At 36.4% G+C, this 21551-nt stretch overlaps 2 protein-coding genes and 1 pseudogene across 3 annotated transcripts in view; 1 reads left to right on the top strand and 2 right to left on the bottom strand.

Annotated features, from left to right (window-relative positions):
* The window catches only part of LOC144006735 (tripartite motif-containing protein 3-like), a 66194-nt pseudogene extending 59652 nt beyond the window's left edge, over positions 1 to 6542 (top strand). Inside the window, exon 15 of the transcript XR_013279920.1 lies at positions 5836 to 6542. The product of XR_013279920.1 is annotated as a tripartite motif-containing protein 3-like (transcript). The remainder of the gene's footprint in view (positions 1 to 5835) is intronic.
* Positions 6380 to 15757, bottom strand: trim47 (tripartite motif containing 47). The gene is made up of 8 exons (XM_077505730.1): positions 15459 to 15757; positions 14468 to 14676; positions 12868 to 12913; positions 12424 to 12519; positions 11453 to 11677; positions 10436 to 10458; positions 9183 to 9325; positions 6380 to 8061 (listed from the first exon to the last, which is right to left on the bottom strand). The coding sequence occupies exons 1-8, from the start codon at positions 15639 to 15641 to the stop codon at positions 7532 to 7534; spliced, it is 1455 nt and encodes a 484-aa protein (XP_077361856.1). The 5' UTR covers positions 15642 to 15757; the 3' UTR covers positions 6380 to 7531.
* Positions 15758 to 16682: 925 nt separating this feature from the next.
* The window catches only part of LOC144006722 (FRAS1-related extracellular matrix protein 2-like), a 31256-nt gene continuing 26387 nt past the window's right edge, over positions 16683 to 21551 (bottom strand). The window contains exons 16-23 of the mRNA XM_077505722.1: positions 20958 to 21150; positions 20680 to 20805; positions 20457 to 20575; positions 20256 to 20390; positions 20066 to 20192; positions 19527 to 19714; positions 19315 to 19461; positions 16683 to 18605 (exon numbers count right to left, since the gene is read on the bottom strand). Coding sequence (XP_077361848.1) covers positions 18084 to 18605; positions 19315 to 19461; positions 19527 to 19714; positions 20066 to 20192; positions 20256 to 20390; positions 20457 to 20575; positions 20680 to 20805; positions 20958 to 21150 — 1557 coding nt within the window. The 3' untranslated portion in view covers positions 16683 to 18083. The remainder of the gene's footprint in view (positions 18606 to 19314; positions 19462 to 19526; positions 19715 to 20065; positions 20193 to 20255; positions 20391 to 20456; positions 20576 to 20679; positions 20806 to 20957; positions 21151 to 21551) is intronic.

Here is a 21551-nt window from a genome sequence, read left to right as displayed (position 1 = left end):
TTGTCGGAAAAAAAAGCCTTACTATACATGGTTGTTTTTTTGTCGGAAAAAAAAGCCTTACTATACATGGTCGTTTTTATGTCGAAAAAAAAAGCCTTACTATACATGGTCGTTTTTTTGTCAGAAAAAAAAGCCTTACTATACATGGTCGTTTTTTTTGTCGGAAAAAAAAGCCTTACTATACATGGTCGTTTTTTTGTCGGAAAAAAAAGCCTTACTATACATGGTCGTTTTTTTTGTCAGAAAAAAAAGCCTTACTATACATGGTCGTTTTTATGTCGGGAAAAAAAAGCCTTACTATACATGGTCGTTTTTTTGTCGGAAAAAAAAGCCTTACTATACATGGTCGTTTTTTTGTCGGAAAAAAAAGCCTTACTATACATGGTCGTTTTTATGTCGGGAAAAAAAAGCCTTACTATACATGGTCGTTTTTTTGTCGGAAAAAAAAGCCTTACTATACATGGTCGTTTTTTTTGTCAGAAAAAAAAGCCTTACTATACATGGTCGTTTTTTTGTCGGGAAAAAAAAACCTTACTATACATTGTCGTTTTTTTGTCGGAAAAAAAAGCCTTACTATACATGGTCGTTTTTATGTCGAAAAAAAAAGCCTTACTATACATGGTCGTTTTTTTGTCAGAAAAAAAAGCCTTACTATACATGGTTGTTTTTTTGTCGGAAAAAAAAGCCTTACTATACATGGTCGTTTTTTTTGTCAGAAAAAAAAGCCTTACTTTACATGGTCGTTTTTTTGTCGGAAAAAAAAGCCTTACTATACATGGTCGTTTTTTTTGTCAGAAAAAAAAGCCTTACTATACATGGTCGTTTTTTTGTCGGAAAAAAAAGCCTTCTATACATGGTCGTTTTTTTGTCGGAAAAAAAAGCCTTACTATACATTGTCGTTTTTTTGTCGAAAAAAAAAGCCTTACTATACATGGTCGTTTTTTTGTCGGGAAAAAAAAACCTTACTATACATTGTCGTTTTTTTGTCGGAAAAAAAAGCCTTACTATACATGGTCGTTTTTATGTCGAAAAAAAAAGCCTTACTATACATGGTCGTTTTTTTGTCAGAAAAAAAAGCCTTACTATACATGGTCGTTTTTTTGTCGGAAAAAAAAGCCTTACTATACATGGTCGTTTTTTTTGTCAGAAAAAAAAGCCTTACTATACATGGTCGTTTTTTTTTGTCAGAAAAAAAAGCCTTACTATACATGGTCGTTTTTTTGTCGGAAAAAAAAGCCTTCTATACATGGTCGTTTTTTTGTCGGGAAAAAAAAACCTTACTATACATTGTCGTTTTTTTTGTCGGAAAAAAAAACCTTACTATACATGGTCGTTTTTATGTCGAAAAAAAAAGCCTTACTATACATGGTCGTTTTTTTGTCAGAAAAAAAAGCCTTACTATACATGGTCGTTTTTTTTGTCGGAAAAAAAAGCCTTACTATACATGGTCGTTTTTTTTGTCAGAAAAAAAAGCCTTACTATACATGGTCGTTTTATGTCGGGAAAAAAAAGCCTTACTATACATGGTCGTTTTTTTGTCGGAAAAAAAAGCCTTACTATACATGGTCGTTTTTATGTCGGGAAAAAAAAGCCTTACTATACATGGTCGTTTGGTTTGTCAGAAAAAAAAGCCTTACTTTACATGGTCGTTTTTTTGTCGGAAAAAAAAACCTTACTATACATTGTCGTTTTTTTGTCGAAAAAAAAAGCCTTACTATACATGGTCGTTTTTTTGTCGGGAAAAAAAAACCTTACTATACATTGTCGTTTTTATGTCGAAAAAAAAAGCCTTACTATACATGGTCGTTTTTTTGTCAGAAAAAAAAGCCTTACTATACATGGTCGTTTTTTTGTCGGAAAAAAAAGCCTTACTATACATGGTCGTTTTTTTTGTCAGAAAAAAAAGCCTTACTATACATGGTCGTTTTTATGTCGGGAAAAAAAAGCCTTACTATACATGGTCGTTTTTTTGTTGGAAAAAAAAGCCTTACTATACATGGTCGTTTTTATGTCGGGAAAAAAAAGCCTTACTATACATGGTCGTTTGGTTTGTCAGAAAAAAAAGCCTTACTTTACATGGTCGTTTTTTTGTCGGAAAAAAAAACCTTACTATACATTGTCGTTTTTTTGTCGAAAAAAAAAAGCCTTACTATACATGGTCGTTTTTTTGTCGGGAAAAAAAAACCTTACTATACATTGTCGTTTTTTTGTCGAAAAAAAAAGCCTTACTATAGCATATATATATATATATATATATACTATAGCAGGGCTTTTTTTTTTTAATGACCATGTATAGCAAGGCTTTTTTATTTTTTTTTATTTTTATTTTTATGACCATGTATAGTAAAACATTTTTTTAACGACCATGTATAGTAAGGCATTTTTTTTAGATAACCTGGAGTCTTTAAAAAAATAAAATAAAAAATAAAAAAAAAACGACCATGTATCACAAGGCTTTTTTTATTTAATGACCATGTATAGTAGGCTTTTTTTTTTTTTTTTTTTACGACCATGTATAGTAAGGCGTTTTTTTTTTAGATAACCCGGAGTCTTGAAAAAAAAAAAAAGAAAAAAAAAAAAAGAAAAAAAAACGACCATGTATAGCAAGGCTTTTTTTTTTTTAAACAACCATGTATAGTAAGGCGTTTTTTTTTTTAGATAACCCGGAGTCTTTAAAAAAAGAAAAAAGAAAAAAAAAAACGACCATGTATAGCAAGGCTTTTTTTTTTTTTTTTTATGACCATGTATAGTAAAACATTTTTTTTTAACAACCATGCATAGCAAGGCTTTTTTTTTTTTATGACCATGTATAGTAAAACATTTTTTTAACGACCATGTATAGTAAGGCATTTTTTTTAGATAACCCGGAGTCTTTAAAAAAAAAAACAAAAAAACAAAAAAAAAACAAAAAAAACGACCATGTATTGCAAGGCTTTTTTTTTAGATAACCTTTAAAAAAAAAAAAAAAAACGAAAAAAAAAAACGACCATGCAAGGCTTTTTTTTTTTTTAATGACCATGTATAGAAAGGTGTTTTTTTGTTTTGTTTTGTTTTTTCATTGCTTACAAGTGCATGAAATCCATAACAAGCAGCAGTTTGTCAGAAAGCAAACCGTTTAGCCTAATGCTAACAATGCAAAATGCCATTGATGGGCTTTTTTTATGACCATGTATAGTAAGGCGTTTTTTTTAAGATAACCCGGAGTCTTGAAAAAAAAAACAAAAAAGAAAAAAACCCGACCATGTATAGCAAGGCTTTTTTTTTTTTTAATGACCATGTATAGCAAGGCGTTTTTTTTTTGTTTTTTTTTTTTTATGACCATATATAGTAAAACATTTTTTTAACGACCATGTATAGTAAGGCGTTTTTTTTTTTAGATAACCCGGAGTCTTTAAAAAAAAAAAAAAAAAAAAAAAAAAACGACCATGTATAGCAAGGGTTTTTATTTATGTTTTTAATGACCATGTATAGTAAAACATTTTTTTAACGACCATGTATAGTAAGGCATTTTTTTTTAGATAACCCGGAGTCTTTAAAAAAAAAAAACGAAAAAAAAAACAACCATGTATAGCAGGGCTTTTTTTTTTTAATGACCATGTATAGCAAGGCTTTTTTATTTTTTTTTATTTTTATTTTTATGACCATGTATAGTAAAACATTTTTTTAACGACCATGTATAGTAAGGCATTTTTTTAGATAACCTGGAGTCTTTAAAAATAAAAATATTAAAAACAAAAAGGCCATTTATAGCAAGGCTTTTTTTTTTTAAACGACCATGTATAGTAAGGCTTTTTTTTTTTTTTTTTTTTTTTTTTTACGACCATGTATAGTAAGGCGTTTTTTTTTTAGATAACCCGGAGTCTTTAAAAAAGAAAAAAGAAAAAAAAAACGACCATGTATAGCAAGGCTTTTTTTTTTAATGACCATGTATAGTAAGGTGTTTATTTATTTATTTATTTATTTATTTATGACCATGTATAGTAAAACATTTTTTTAACGACCATGTATAGTAAGGCATTTTTTTAGATAACCTGGAGTCTTTAAAAAAATAAATAAAAAAATTAAAAAAAAAACGACCATTTATAGCAAGGCTTTTTTTTTTTTAAACGACCATGTATAGTAAGGCTTTTTTTTTTTTGTTTTTTTTTACGACCATGTATAGTAAGGCGTTTTTTTTTTAGATAACCCGGAGTCTTTAAAAAAAGAAAAAAGAAAAAAAAAACGACCATGTATAGCAAGGCTTTTTTTAAATGTTTTTAATGACCATGTATAGTAAAACATTTTTTTAACGACCATGTATAGTAAGGCATTTTTTTTTTTTAGATAACCCGGAGTCTTTAAAAAAACAAAAAAAAACGACCATGTATAGCAAGGCTTTTTTTTTTAATGACCATGTATAGTAAGGTGTTTATTTTTTTATTTTATTTTTTATGACCATGTATAGTAAAACATTTCTTTTAACGACCATGTATAGTAAGGCGTTTTTTTTAAGATAACCCGGAATCTTGAAAAAAAAAAAAAGAAAAAAGAAAAGAAAAAAAAACCGACCACGTATAGCAAGGCTTTTTTTTTTTAATGACCATGTATAGTAAGGCGGTTTTTTTTAATTTTTTTTATTATGACCATATATAGTAAAACATTTTTTTAACAACCATGTATAGTAAGGCATTTTTTTTTAGATAACGCGGAGTCTTTAAAAAAAGAAAAAAAAAAGAAGAAAAAAAAAACGACCATGTATAGCAACGCTTTTTTTTTTTTAATGACCATGTATAGTAAGACCTTTTATTTTTTAAACAACCATGTATATATAGTAAGGCATATTTTTTTAAAATTTTTTTTTTACGACCATGTATAGTAAAGCATTTTTTTTAAAGCGACCATATATAGTAAAGCATGTTTTTTTTTTTTTTAAGCGACCATGTATTAAGGTGTTGTTTTGTTTTTTTCAAAACAACCACGTAGAGTAGGTCTTTTTTTTAAACAACCATGTATAGTAAGGCGTTTTTTTTTTTTTTTACGACCATGTATAGTAAAGCATTTTAAAAAAAATTTTTTTAAACGAGCATGTATAGTCAAGCATTTTTTTTTTTTAAACGACCGTGTATAGTAAGGCTTTTTTTTTTTTTTTTTAACGACCATGTATAGTAAGGTGTTTTTATTTTTATTTTTTATTTTCAAAACAACCATGTATAGTAAGGCATTTTTTAAAAAAAATTTATGACCATGTAAAGTTTTTTTTAAATTATTTTTAGTAAAGCATTTTTTTTTTAAACGACCGTGTATAGTAAGGCTTTTTTTTTTTTTTTTTAACGACCATGTATAGTAAGGTGCTTTTATTTTTATCTTTTATTTTCAAAACAACCATGTATAGTAAGGCATTTTTTAAAAAAATTTTATGACCATGTAAAGTTTTTTTAAAATTATTTTTTAGTAAAGCATTTTTTTTTAAAAACGACCATGTATAGTAAAGGATTTTTGTTTTTTAAATCGACCATGTATAGTAAGGTGTTTTTTTTTTTTAACGACCACATACAGCATAGTAAGCATTGAACATTTATAGTAAGGCCTTTTATTTTTTAAACAACCATGTATAGTAAGGCATTTTTTTTTTTTTTATTACAATATATCGTTACGCATTTATTTAAAAAAAAAAAAAAAATATGTATATATATATATATATATATATATATATATATATATATATACATACATATATACCATGTATAGTAAGGCATTTTTAGATGACCATGTGTAGTCAGGCATTAAGCAAAAGTACCTTCATTACAAACAATTGTCAGGCAAATTGTGCTAACGGTATTGTTTTGTCACCATCAGGTTTTCGACAGCACGGGCTCCTTCCTGTCTTACATCAACACGTCGGCCGATCCGCTTTACGGTCCCCAAGGTCTGGCGCTGACTTCGGACGGACACGTGGCTGTCGCCGACTCGGGAAACCATTGCTTCAAGGTCTACCGATACCTGCAATAGTACCTGCACTGGCAACAAACTCTCCATATACACGTCAGTAAAAACAAGCCAGCCAACAAAAGAACCAACCCAGCAGCAGTCGCCCGAAAGGAAATTCATGTTTTTTGTTGTCGTCTTATGTTAGCTAGATTCGTACAAAATGTCTAGTTTCCAAAGACACACAAAAAAAAAAATCCCCAATGCAATGACAATATATCTGTTATGTGAAAACAATATTTGAAGGAAAAAGTCGAAATTATACATTTTTGTTAAGATGCTTGTTTGATCAAAAACATCCTTTTTTGTTGTCCGAAAACAAAACACACACACAATTAAATGTACATAATTTATCCCTTGTAGCTCCTCCCTAAAGGAATATTTTTACAATTTTGCCAAAACATTGAAACCAAACTCCTTCTGCCAAAACATTTATTGCACCAACACTGTACATCATATCATAGAAGAGTAATATATTCTGTAAATGGATGTGTATAATTCTGTTTGTGTTTCTGCGTGAATGAAACAGCAGCTGACACCAAACATGACTAATAAAGTTTCATTGTAAATATGAAAAACATTGTCAAAAAAACAAGACGTTTTCTTTTCCATTTGATTTATTTTTTTAATCCCGTTGATTTGGTAACGAGAGCGATACAAGTGAGATCTTCAACATATTCATCATATCGCTGGCATTGGGGAAAAACCTCCAAAAGTCATAATTTGGTCAATTTTGTATTTTTTTCCAAAAACTCTACATGAACGGTGACCAAGAGTATTTTGGAGGTACAATGTGTCGGACCGATGCCAGCAATGCAGCCTGTCTGGTCGCATCAAGGTAAAATTGGGGAAAAAAAGGTGAAATGCAAAGCAAAATCAGAACTAACCCTAATGGACAAAATGGTGAGATGCAACACTCACCAAAGATGATTTGGGGGTAAAAAACAAAACAAAAAAAGTTGCACATTAAAACAAAATATGTAACTAAGATAATTGTGTGATAATGCTAATTTGTGAAAAAAAAAGTATGTTTAAAAAGGTAAAAAAAAAAAAAAAAAAGTATACTTGTCAATTCCATTCTTCTCAACGGGGCCAGGTGGAGAAGAATCTGATTATACTCCAGTGTAAATTGTCAAACTCGGAAACAACTTTATTGATGCGCAACCACCAGTAGATGGCATCGTTGTTCCATTTTATATGAAATAAACACCATTTGAGAGTGCATTATGGCTGCATTTTGTGCAAATTATATTTTCTACTGTCTATTATAAAAGAACGGGGACAAGGCAGAAAGGAGAGAGCCTATTCTGTCATTTGGCAGATTCACATAAGTATTGAACATTAGAAATTTTGACATTTTCTAAAATGGGTGGCAGTGAATGATAAAATGTGAATTAATTAAAAAACTGTGAATTAAGATTTTTACATTCAACACGCAGCCTGTTGAGTCACTTTCAAATCAAAAAAGTGGTCGTATGGTTTTTTTGTGTGCGTCTGGATTAAAAACCATTTGTGTCAAATGTTTACTGCGAGCGAGACGACTGACCATTTTGGGGCCGACGCGGCGTCAGTAGTAGTGGCAGATGCAGAGGCGGCTGCCCGGGTCGTTCTTGCCGGGACTGAAGAAGGGTGAGACGGGCTCCATGAAGCAGGTGTCGAACATGTAGAGGCGCTTCATGGTGACGGCGTCGTAGAAGCTGAGGCGCCCGCGGTCGTAGTCCAGGAAGACGCCCACGCGCGGCGAGTTCCAGTAGTCGGCCACGGGCACGCGGCCGTCCTCGCCGTTGGCGTACAGGCGGTCCTGCAGGCACAGGCTCCAGTAGCCGGCCGAGGGCATGAGGCTGACGAAGCCCTTGCGGTTGCTGCCCTCGGTGGTGACGCCCAGGTACCACACGCCCTTGTCGCGCACGTCCACCTCCCAGTAGTGCTGCCCGCCGCAGTACTGCGCCGTGGCCAGCACGCCGCAGAAGCGCGTGAAGCGCACCGGCAGGTCGGGCTCCTGGCTGCGGGCGTGCACCTCCTCCACCTTGGTGTCGAAGTCCGAGATCTGCAGGTTGGGGTGCGCCGTGTCCGGGTCCAGCGTCAGGTTCTGGGGCACTGCGGGGGCGGAGTTTGTTAACAGTGACAATTTCGCCAACGAGAAAAAAAAAATTCAGATGAAAATGCAACGAAATCTCAAATGGAAGCCATTCATTGAGACGTAAACGATAACTCAAATTCATCAATGACGAAAACAAAAATGAAAACGAAAATTCACACAATCCAATTGGAAGGAATGAAATGCGATATTATTGTCAGTTCAACATGTTTCATTGAGACGAGGGATGGGCGAGTACCGATACCAGCCTTTTTTCAAGTACTCGAGTACTCGTGACGCAGACAAGTACAAGCGACCGATGGCAGAGGGGGAAGACGTTAAGTGAGTCCTCCTTGCATGTAACTGGCGCTAGCTTGCAGCAGTTTTTCACCAAAAAAATACTTCAAAATTGTGAATCTTAAACTAAAAGAGCATTTTTGTGTTTTATTTTGAGCGTTAAGACTATTGAAGAGTGACTGTGCTGCTTGTTTTTTTGGTCAAAATTAAAGGAAATATATTTGTTTAAAAATATCTTTTAGTGATTTTTTTTTTATTTGTCAAAATGTACTACTGGTATCGGTAGTTGGTATCGGTATCGGTCTGAAAAATAGTGGTATCGAACATCCCTAAGTGAGACAATTAATAAAAGACACCGTTGCATTAAATGTGTCTTCCGTGTTCAATTAGTTACAAATAGGTGCATTTTAATTTTCGATATAAAAGTTGAAATGTATGCTGAAGGAAAATATCGACTAAACTGTTAATTTAGTCGACTAAAATTGTTCTTTATTTCCAAAATTGTATTAAAAAAACTAAAATAGAACCAGATGACTAAATTATGACTAAAATTTTAATTAATTTTAGTCAAAAGACTGTAACTAAAACTCAAATAAAAATTTCTTGTCAAAATTAACACTGTTTGTTACGTCAAATACGTTCAAAATCAACTTTCCAACTGTCCATTAATCATTTCATTTTGCATTCTTAAACAACACTGGTTGTGTATATTTTTTTGGGGGGGGTCGCCATTCTCACGTTGCTGTCGTATCTGTAACTGAGTGCTGGCGAGTGACGTGGGTGTCGGCGAATGAGCGTGGCGAGTGGAACGTTGCCGCGCATTCCGACGGCGTTGGCGACTCACTGGTGTGCAGCACGTGCATCATCTTCTTCCACATGATGAGCTGGAACGGTCCCGAGAAGTCGGTGAACTCGGTGGGACTGTCGACGGGCGTCGCCTCGCCGTACTTCTTGTAGCAGTTATCGGCCGGTTGTAAGCCTGGCAACCTCATAAAAAAAAAATAAATAAAAAAAAAAAAATCGCTATTATTTTTTCATTCTTGTTTCTATTTCCTATTACAGAAGAGTTTCGCTTCTTATACTTAAGTTTCTAAGTAGATTTTCCCAAATAGATTAGAAAATAAACGTGCACAAAATCAAAACCTTATCAATTTATATGAATCTTTAATTTGAACTAGGGCTGCTCGACTATGGAAAAAAGAATAATCACAATTATTTTGGCAATAATTGAAATCACAATTATTCAAATGATTTTATTTTTTTTTTGGTACAAAAAAAAGAAAATGTTTAAGCATTTAAAAAATATTACAACCAATTAAAAAAATAGAAACACTATAATTATGCAAGTTCCTTTTGGACCAAACAAAATTTATAATATTACCAGTATTTAGATTAATATATATTTACTTATTTATGTTGGCAAAAAACTTGATGTTGGAGTGCAGCATGTGCACTGTGCAGTAGGACCATCATTTAATTTTTTTTTGGTATAAAACAAGAAAATGTTGAAACAAAAATATTACAACAAATACAATTCTTTGAAACACGAATTATCCAAGTTCCTTTTGGTTGAAACAAAATTGATTAAATTATTTATTTCAAAATTTAAAAAAGGAGCAAATGTATAAATTTAAATAACTCAAAAATTAGTATTAGTAATATTTTAACGATTATGCTGATTTTGTAATTGTGGAGTGTAATAATTGAAATTGAATTTCAATTAATTGCACAGCCCTAAACTGAACAAAGAACTCACAAAATGTACAACCGACATTTCAAGGACTGATTTCTCGAGGTCGTCATCTTGTTATCCTGATAAAATTATCGAAAACAGATGTCGTGCCCACAAAAAACACAAAATTAATTTCAATATTAAATTTGAGTCTCCTACAATTAATGAATCAATTATTAGTTTAATAATTAATGAATTTACAAATTAAACCAAAATAATTGAACCGATTTACCGTATAGTCTCGTGCAAGACACAAGACTACTAATTGTGAATCCAAAAATGTGAAAATGATGTCAACATGCAGAAATGCCACAAAATGGGAGGGCGACAACACTGGTAGTAAATAAAGTAAATGAAAAACTTACTTATTGAAGGTCTCGACCAGGCTCTGATGGAAGACAAACACAAAAACGGTTCACGTTTAAAATACTTCAGTGTAAATATTGACATGGTTAAATACAAGTTTGCATTGGAAAAGCAAGATTAGCATGAAATATGGGATGGGCAATTACTGGGCCTTATTTAAAAAAATATATATATGGCATCCAGTAGGTGGCGCTACACTGCAGTCCATTTACACATTAAGAAATCGAAATGTAAATGTGAAATTTAATCAGCACTCTGAGTTGGTATCAGTCAATACTCCAGTAAATATGCGTAGTGGTATCGTATCGGTTAATAAAAAAAAATTACAAAAATACGTTATAGCACATCCCTAGTTCAAATCTTTTCCATTTTTTTCAGGATTAAATATGTTGAAAATTGGTGAAAAGAATTTGGGGGGGAAAAAAAGAAGAAAAAAAAAAAAGCTATTGCGCAAAATTTTTCTCAATGTTAAAAAATAAATAAAATGTATAAATAAATAGTAATAATTTTACAGGTAAAGGTTTGGCATTTTTCCAGAACAAAACCAAAATATGAGGGGGGGTTGACAACTTAGGAATTTTTCAACAAAATTTGCTATGAAAGTTTTAACTTTGTATCAAAAAATTTCCAAGAACGAAATCAAAATATGGGGACAAAGACGAAACTTCAAAGACACAAAAATCTTACACAAAAAAAAATCATAATAGGGGAAAAATTTATTAAAAAAAAAATAGTCATAAAAAAAATCTGCAAAAATATTGTGGATAAAAAAAAATAAAATCATAACAAATACAAATACAAGTTGCCCCTTTGACAGAATAAAAGCCAAATATCATCAGATAAAAAAAATGAAAATAAGTAAGCAGAAAAAAAAAAAAAAAAATCCATAGTCAATTTAGATGCGGTAATTTTTGCCAGAATAAAAATCACAATTTATATTTACAAAAAATCAAAAAATAAATAAAGTCAACTTGGACAACAACAAGGTGTGAATTTGCCGTGAATCCAGCAGTGACCTGGAAGCTGGTGTCGCCGTTGACGTGCTGGTTGATGTCGGCGATGTACTTGGCCACGTCGGCCGCCTCGGCGCGGACCATCTCCAGGTTTTCGTCCAGCACGGCCACGGCCGCCGCCTCCTCGGCGTCCAGGCTGTCCAGCAGCGCGTCTCGCTCGTCCAGCAGGAACTGAACCAGCGCGCCCACGTCCGCCTCCACCCTCTCCTTCAGACGCTGCTTCTTCATCTGAAAGCGCAACGCACGTTTGCTCCGCTGCCTTCGCCAGCGCGCGCGGCCGTCGGGGGGATGGGACCTAACGGGTTGGGCTGTACGATATTGCAAAAACATGCGATATCCGATATAGCTGCTGAATATAGCGATATCGATATTATTGCGATAGATACTTGTTTATGAGCTAGCTAATGAGCAAACTTAGCTTGTAGCAAATGTGTGTGACATCATGCATTTGTCGCGTCTCTGATCAACTGCTGAAAGGAGACTGATTCTGTCCTCTTTCATCTAGAACTGCTTCAAACATCAAAGCGTATGTAGGAATGGAAGAATGTTGATTTGTTGTGATTGTATTGTATTGGTGTTAATGTTTTATGTAATGTTATGTTTGCCCTGCGATTGGCTGGCAACCAGTCCAGGGTGTCACCCGCCTACTGCCCAGAGCCAGCTGAGATAGGCTCCAGCGCCCCCAGTGACACTTGTGAGGAATTAAGTGGTCAAGAAAATGGATGGATGGATGGTATGTTAGTTTTTTGTGTTTCTGTAAAGCGCTTTGTGACAGTTCAGGCTGTTTGAAAGAGCTAAAAAAAACTTGAGTTGACTTGAGGTAAACCCAACATCTGACTGGTCAAATTCAGATAAATGCATAAATTCCATACCAAACTTATTGCATGTCTTTGGGATATGCATATTGCATAGCATTGCATATCGCAATATTGATATTTTTTCAATATAATGTGCAGCCCTACTAACGGGCGTACCCTGACGTCGTTTTTGGTGCGCTCGTCGGCGGCGATGACTTTGGCGTACTGCGACTTGTAATTGTTGAGAGGTCTCAGGCGCAGTCTCAACTCCACCTGAAACAAGAACACACACGCATACAACAAACACAAAAGTAAGTAAATGTAAAGTGAAGTTAGTTGCCTTCAAATAACTTTCTTTTCTCTCCTCCTCCTAGTTAGCCCCAAGGACAACGTGTACAGCCCACAGGTGTATTCTAAAACTAGCTCACCAGTGACGGGACACTGCGACTTACTAAGATTTAAATCAGAAGAAGACTTAACAGTCATTTTATTTCACCTTAGCAGAGTGACTGACTACAAAATTGCTGTCCACTAAATTGGCAAAGTGTTCTAAATGTAGCACAATGTCATCTTTTGGATTCTGTCAAGTTAAAGGAATTTGAAAAGTGAACCAAACTTGACCTTCATTCCATGGACAACTTCTGAGATGGGAGCCACCTCGTGATATCTGAAAGACAAAATGGCAAAATGTCACTTCACACACGATGCTCCGCAACCTTCTCACGTCAGACTTCAGTCACATATCAGCACGTTACATGTCTGGAGACGTGTTCAGTGGCACGTTCACGGGCCATAGGAACACATACATTACATGCCATGTTCAGTAACACATGTAAGTGCCATGATTACATGTTCAGTAACACAAGACATGTTACCGTATGTACCGTAGAAACATGTTACATGCCATAACATTATGTTGAGTAACACAGTGTACGACAAGTTCAGTAACTATGTGACATGTTACGTGTCCCATAACATGCTTGCGGGCCATGGTAACACTTGCAACGTGTTCAATAACGCATTCACATACCACAGCGAAATGTTACGTGCAAGTTTATTTAAGGGTGTATTCAGACCAGAAAAGTCCTTTAGTCCGCTTGGTTGGTCCGGACCAAAAGCGGACTTTTTGTTTTTTTGTTTTTTAAGTTTGGTGCGGTTCATATTCACACTGCTTTTTGCAAGTGGACTATATTGCGTAATCACGTCGACCCACGTGACGATCCGTGCTCCCATTGGACAAAAGTGACGAGGGCTGTACGCGTACGAAACCCGGAAATAGCGGAAACGTGAAATTCCGACGTGCTGCATTACTGCGCTGCATATTTGTGGCGTTATTAGATGCAAGATATATGCGAGCGTCAAGGGCAGCTCATTCAACGGAGGTGCCGCCACGCTGTTTCTAATTTTGGAACGCGTCGTCGATTGCGTGTAGTAAACGGAGGAGCAGTTGCGCTCCACTTACCCCGCCCCCACCACAACATGCTGACAACAGCGTGGCTAAACAGAATACGGATGATTATGAATGAATTTAGCACAATATTCACTACTGGGCAAAATTTCCCCCCCCGCGTTACTTGACTACGATGGCTTGCTAAACCCAAAAAGGCGCATATGTCCAGCAGTTGGAGCAGATCAGCCGTGGTTTGTATTCAGACTGCAAAGCGAATCGCGCCGAGTGCGTTTGGAAGCGGTCTCGGTCCGCTTGTTTAGTCCGCACCAGGATTCGTTTGTGTGTGTTCAGACCTGCATAAAAGGTCCGCATCAGCGTGGGAAACGAACTCTGGTCCGTTTAAAGCGGACCAAACAGTGCAGGTCTGAAGACACCCTTAGTTAACTAAAACTAACAAAAAACAAAACTAAAACTCAAAAACCAATTTTGTTAACGCAATACAATAAAAACAGAAATGCTTTTTAAAAAACGAAAACTAACAAACTACATTTTATGTTTACAAAACTAAGTATAATTATAGCAAAAATGTCCTTCTGTTTTAGTCTTTGGTAATGAATTTAATGCATGAGGCCTTTGGGGATAATTTTGAATGTGATTTTAAGTCGATGTATTTTTTATTTATTATTATTATTATTTTATTTATTATTTTTATTTATTATTCATTAGCACATTTAAGCTACTTTTACACATTTAAGCTACTTAAGCATGTTGAGTCACACGGTAACACGTTTCCATGCCCCGTTAACATGTTCAGTCCCGTGTAAGGCTCACCTGTGCGTACGCGACTCGCGGCACACCACGCAGATGGGCCTCTTGTCCGCCTGGCAGTACAACTTGAGCTCCTCGCCGTGCAGCTCACACTTGCCGTCCATCTTGACCGGCTTGGCGGGGGTCAGACTCGAACCCAAGTCCAGGTCTTCCATCTTGGCAACCAGGTTCTGCACCAGGTAGTTTTTGGTAAAGGTCCTCTTGTTGAACACCTGGAGGGAAATTTTCAAAAGAATTGATGCATGGAGAGCGCAACCTGCTGGCTGATGTGCGTCAATTCCTATATACTGTACGTCCATGAACAGGCAGTTATCATCTGCCTCATGCAAGCAGCACCATCTCCCCAAAACACACATTTGCTTGGTCTCACAGTAGAGCGATAAGAGACAGGAACAAGGTCAACATTCTTACCCTCGCACTAAAACTAATGATAAGTTAGAATGAATGCAGCAGACATTTTACAAGGAGTAAATAGAAAGGCAGCTGGATTTATATATCACGCGTCATACACAAGGTAACTCAATGTGCTTTGTTTAAGAAATTTAAGAAATGTATTGACGAAAAAAAGTAGATTGAAAAGCAAAGTTTTGATTAACAGCATTCACATTTGGGGCTAACTTCATTTCTGTTGGCAGCTTAGTCCAAATGCGTGCAATGTAACAGCTAAATGATGTACCATATGTGGTTGTCTTTAATTTCCCTAGTGACCAATCAGCTGTTCTGTCTACAACCGCCTGCGATTGGCTGGCGACCAGTCTTAGCTTTGGTGTACAAGTGAACTGTTTGAGATGGACGTCTTCTTTAGTGAGAACATACAACACCAAAAAAAAGGTCTCAAAAGAAATACATTATTTGAAGATGCTAAATTTAGCTTACGCCAACTAGCCTATCGAGACAAAGAAACCGAAAACAGGGAGAACGTTACCACGACGCAGCGCCATAATAACAACAACAGCACCACAAAATATAACAAAACACACAAGCAAATATTTACCGTTCGACATTGCGGGCACTGGTAGCCGTAGTCTCCGCCATTTTCGTCCCAATGCATGCAAATGCAGAAGCGGCAGAAATTGTGTCCGCACTTGAGAATGACCGGATCCTTGAAGAAGTCCAGGCAAATGGCGCAGGTGAGCTCCTTCCTCACTTCGTCGCTGGACGACGACGACGCGGCCATGTTGTCTTTCGGTCGCTCGTTTTCGTGTTAGTTCGTCCGTTACCTGCCCGCCAGGCAACTAAAAACAACGGCCGAGCAGAATACACAAACACAGCCGGAAGCCGGAAGTGAAGTGCGTCGGAAAAGGACTGGGAACTGATGTGACGTCATCCTGAAGTTCGGCCAATCATAAGCCGGGTGGGTGGTGCCAAGTACGTAACAGAGAGAAGTCGTGTGAGAAATATTTTGAGGTTTAAAAATATTAATTAATGATGGCATAATTGGATTTAAATATGGAGGTAAATATGGTAAAAAAAAAAAAAACATCGTAAAAAATGTACTGTAAAAAAAAAATGTGTACATAAAAAATTGGACCTGTAAAAAAAGAAAATGTGTTCTAAAAGAAGAAATTTGTATGTAAAAAAAAACTGTGCGTAAAAAAAATATACGTAAAAAATTGTACCTATAAAAAAAAAAAAAAAAAAAAAAAAAAAAGTTACTTTTGCACCATATTTACCTCCATATGCGGCCCGTGACCACAAGGCATCAGGTTTCATCACCCTGACAACGGGCCACTCTGCTCGGAACTGGCTTCAATCGCGAGCGGGCGCCATCTTGTGCACATATTTGCAATTGCGCACTTGTACTTCTTGGTTAGTGGTTACTTGACAAGACTTATATATAATTGTTTTTAAAGGATGACCATGTTTAGTCTGGCATTTATGTTAAAAAAACAAAACAAAAAAACAAACATATAAAGTAAGAAAAAAAAAAAGACCATATATAGTAAGGCGTTCATTATTTTAAAAATTGACCATGGATAGTAAGCCTATTTTAAAAAACGAAACAAGAAATTAAAACCATTGCAATAAATCGTCTATTTTTATGTCTTTATTTATTTCAAATAACTATGAATAGTATGGCTTTATAAATAATTTAAAAAAAAGTTAAAACGGCCATTATGGTAAACCTTTTATTATTATAATAATAAAAAAAATTATATATATATATATATATATATATATATATGTGTGTAAAAAAAAAAAAAAAAAAAAGACCATATATTGTATGGCTTTTATTAAGGTGAGGTGAAGACCGATACCAAGTATCGTATCAGTACCGATACAACCCTTTCGTAATGACAACATCCTCCAAGCAAAGCGTCTATATTTAATCTTTTACATTAAAAACACATTCATATAAAAACACAAAGTGAATATCAAGTTTGATTGTGACTGTCTTGTACATGGGGAGCGTGCGTGGCAATGACGTCATGTACCCGACATTACATTGAACAGGCAACTGTAAAATAGTCAAAGAAAAACATTCAGATTTATTTTTTATTTTTTTTATGTTACATGTAATAAATGCAGTCCATGTGGCATATTGGCATTTTTCAAACAATTCTGCCCAGTTTAAAATAATAACAAGAAATAAGTGTTGCATATTCCTGATCTAAAAACAAGCTTTTTTTTTTTCTTTTTTTTTTGCTATACTACCAGTTAAAAGTTTACACAAATATATATTTCGGGGGGAAAAAAAAGTTGTCATTTTTTCCATAAGGTTTTGACTTTTTGTAATATTCCAACTTTCTGTTTTGAAAACGTGTTTCCGTGACACTTATTTAATTATGTGATATTCCAACTTCTCGTCTTCTAAAAAGTTAAATGTAATCTTGTAATATCAGGAACTTTTCTAAAAAAACAAAAACAAAAACAAAAAAAACAAAAAAACATTTTACATAAAACAACTTTCTCCCCAATTTTACTTTATTCTGGTGCAATTTACACTTTTGGTGTGGAAAAAAAATACAAAATTATCCATGTCTTACTACTAATAGTCAGACTTTTTTTTTCTCAGAATAAAAAAAAAATGTCTTTCATGTTATAAAATTACTACTTTTTCACGTAAAATTTATATGTAATGTTCAACATTTTTTTTTTATTCTGCTAGTAAGAGTTTTGTTATCTTGTGGAAAACAATGCAATGTACAACTTTTTTTTTCTCCAAAAAAGTGTTTTTATTTTTATTATTATTATTATTATTTTTATTTAAGAAGTGTGACTAGTTTTTTTTTGTTTTTTGTAATTCCATGAAATTTTTACTTTAATTTTTTAAACTTGGGTTTTAATTTTTTTTGTTTTTAATGTTGCCAATATTGTAAAATTACAAGTTTTTCATGCTTTGTAAAATATGGCCTTTAATTTTGTAACATTCTTTTTAATTAAAAAAAAAGAATCTAATCTTAATTTATTTTGATGCTTTTTTTGTTTTTTTGCAAAAAGAGATTTTATTTTATTTTTTTGAAGGAAATATAACTTGATTGTCAGAATACAATTATGTTTTCCCTTAGGGCGTAATCCCCTTCGTACCACAGTACCTTACTGTAGAAAATCAGTCGAGGAAGTACGAAAAAGCAACTAAAAAAGTATGAAATCCCTCTGTGGTGCCTTTGGTGACGCGTCAGACCTCAGAGCCGTCGTGGCAGTGTTGCATCCTGACCACCAAGATGGGCTCCGAGCTCAGCGAACCTTTGACGATTTCCCGTAGGCCGCCCCGCCGTCCTCGTTCCCGCCCGCCGCCGCCCTCACCTCCGGACCGCACGGCCATCGTCAGGACGCCGCCCATCAGGACCAGGAGCAGCACGCCCACGAGAGCCCCCGCCACTGTCACCGCTCCCTCCTCCCCATCGCCCGCCCCCACCCCATGGGAGGACAACCGGGAGGCGGACCCCGACGGCCGTTTGGCGCGATCCAGGGCGACGTGCATAATGTTGGTGCCGCGGTTGTCGTCAGGGCCGATGTTCGCCGCCACCTCTGGGAGGGGGCCCGGCACGGATCTGCGGACGCGACGGCGGTCGCCCCCCGTGGAGGTGAAGGCGTGGCGGCGGGATTCCGGGCTGCGCTTCTCAATGCCTCTGTTGGTGTTTTCCTTGGAGCGCACCGTGTAGATGGTGTGAATGTACCACTCGCGTCCCGATGCCACCTGAACAAAAACATGCACATTTGAGATCTTTAAAAACACAAATGGAATTTAAAAAAAAAACAACAATCGATGGAAATTAAATATTATAATTATAAATAAATGTGAGAAAATAATTACTACAATTAACTCATTTGCTCCCAAAAATGTATAAATACCTTCTATTTTAAATGTTTTTTGAGTGTCCCAAAGACGTATTTATACGTTTTTTTTTATGTTTTTTTTTTTGTTTTTTTTTAATGCTAGAGCATACAGGAGGCTTTGATGCAGCCTCCCAACTGCAGATAACGGTTTAAGAAATGGTAGTTATTACACAAACAGCCAGAAGGTGGTAGTAGAGCAAAGGAGATCAACCAGGACCATGTTGAAAAAAATCTCTATTACTCAGAATTCTAAATAGATTTGTGAATAATGATGAAACTTAGCTATATTTTAACGCTAATTGCTGCAAAATGGAAACAGATAGAAATATGTTTTTTCCCTGATGAAAGAAGAGACTCTAATCTTTCTTATGATGGGTTCCTTTTTTCTAGCAATAGAACACAATATTCTGTGGGCCTTGCAAAATCCATAAAAATCCAGTAAAACAGCCGGGAGCTAAGGGCATTGCTTTTGTGAAAACGGCTGGGAGTGCATGAGTTAATAAGTAATACAAGAAAAAAAAATGATTTGGCTAATTTGCTAGTAGCGAATTAGCGGGACAAAACTGTACTTGGAACAAGGCCCGAGAGTCCAGCTTGAATCCATCGGATCCGGGCTGCCTCACGAGCGGTACAGCGAACGGATCGTCCATCGCCAGCACGGCCTTAAAATCCACGTCACCAAAAATGCGCGCCCGGGTCTCCGGCTGGTCTTTGTCCTACATGACAGGAAAATGATCCAAAACACTTCAAGGCTTCTAAATAGTTCAGGAAATTCCCTTACGATGATTTTGAATCTGTAGAGTAACGCCAGCGAGTCGGCCAGGCAGCCAAATTCAAAGTTGCTGGGGTTGTACTTGGGGATGTAGCCGTCGGCTCCGGTGCACAGGAAAACCTGTTCGATGCTGCAGGAGAAAGAATCTCCGAGGTTCTGTAACGGGTCCACCATCACGCGACCGTATATGGTGTCACCTGCAGAAGTGTATATTTTCGCATTATTGTACTGAATCAAATCAAATTGTTCCGTGTCGTTTTGTAATTCTATGCCATCACATAAGAACAGAAGTGAAACACATCGTAATCATTCACAACTGAAATGAATCACATTGAATGAATCGTATCTTGTTGCCTCAAAACTTTTAATTGAATCATATTGTATCGTGTTGCAACTGGAGAGAATCGCAAGGCAACAGGAGCAACTTTATGTGTATCGTTGATGTATTGCTAGCAGATCCGTATCACATCGGCCTCAGTGTTGCAAATTCCAAATATGGAGGTTGCAAAGTGTGGGACCTAGTTGGGGGACACCACAAGTCAGATTACCTTCCAAAAAGGCAACGTCACTCTCCTGGCTGAAGCTGACGTAGTCGCCGGAGAGCCACAAACTTCTTTTAGACAGCAGGAACATTTGCGTGTTCAGACTGAACTCCACAGCCACAGGATCGCTCACCTTGAAAACACGCGCTAGCGCTTAGCATAGCCACGCAAGACAAACATTTTCAATCGGCCTTACTTGCTGGAATCGGATATCCACATCGAAGGCGACCGCTTCTCTGGGGCTGCACGCGGGCGGCACAGAATATTCCGTGTTCTGGGAGGGGGTGCAGGGGACCAACACGACGGCGTAGGCTCCCGAGTAGTCTCGCACCTGCGCCCGGTGGCGGATTGTCAGTGCGTCGAGCCGAGCGGCCATACGCGCCTCGCTCATACTTACGGAAAAGTCGGAGGCGAAGGTCCACTGCTGCACGGGCTGGTTGAAGGTGGGCTCGCTCCTCACCAAGCTCAGGTTGAATGTCAGACCGGGGTGGTCCGTGCTCGTCACTGCGGACGTCCCTGACAAGACAAATGGGATATTCACTGGCGACCATTTGCCATTCTTTGTTTATATTTGCTCGACAGAGGGCTGGCGAACAGGCCATTTTTATTGACTGGCTTACCAGATCGTTGATGGCGTCCCACAGAGTGCGACTGGACAAAGAGGCCCCTGAAGCGAGCTTTGGTGCGGAAGTTGACCACCAGGCGTCCCTGCCGGTTGATGCGCATGCTGGTGGGATGCAGCAAGCCTGCGTGACAGACATCGTGTGAAGTGAAAGCAGCAAACGTCTCAACCGTGGACATCTCAAGTGCTATCGAAATGACCACAATTATATTAATAAGTAGAATTTGAAAATGTGATGTGTAGTACTAGTATCCATTTTTTTTTCCTTCGGCATACCGTGCAGCCGGGCCTGCGGCGGGCTGCCGATGCCGTCCCGCCACAGGATGGCGGTGTCGTACACGAAGGTGAGGCGCAGCTCAGAGCGGAGATCAAAGTGCGTCCAGCTGCCCGCCCCCACCGGTGAGTGGAAGATGTAAGATACGTAGAGGGGCACTCGCACAGTTACGTACGACTGCGCCGAGTTCAGGACCTGAAAACAAGAACACTGTTTTGAGTCCTCTGTGATACCTGAAAGGCGACATTGAGGGACTGAAGACCTTTTGCTTGTCTTTTGGGTTTATTTGATACCATTAGAATAACAGTCAGTGATTGTTTAAAAAATATAATAATTCTTAATTATCACAACAACTATTAAATCTAAGAAATAAAAATAAAAAACATACAATTAGATCAATAAATAATTATCACACTCAAATTAACATGATATTTAATTTTATTTAATAAAATTAATAATTCATCTTGTACTCTAATCTGTAAAAATAAAATTAAAAACAAAAAACAATTAAAACGTTTAAAAAAAATGTATTACAATAAAAAAAAAGTTAATATTTTCTCTAACTTATAATAATAATAATAATAATAATAATAGTA

This window comes from Festucalex cinctus, chromosome 18 (assembly GCF_051991245.1).
Source record: "Festucalex cinctus isolate MCC-2025b chromosome 18, RoL_Fcin_1.0, whole genome shotgun sequence".
NCBI lineage: Eukaryota > Metazoa > Chordata > Actinopteri > Syngnathiformes > Syngnathidae > Festucalex > Festucalex cinctus.
The sequence above is the reverse complement of the archived record's forward strand: the minus strand, read 5'-3'. Positions and strand labels throughout refer to the sequence as shown.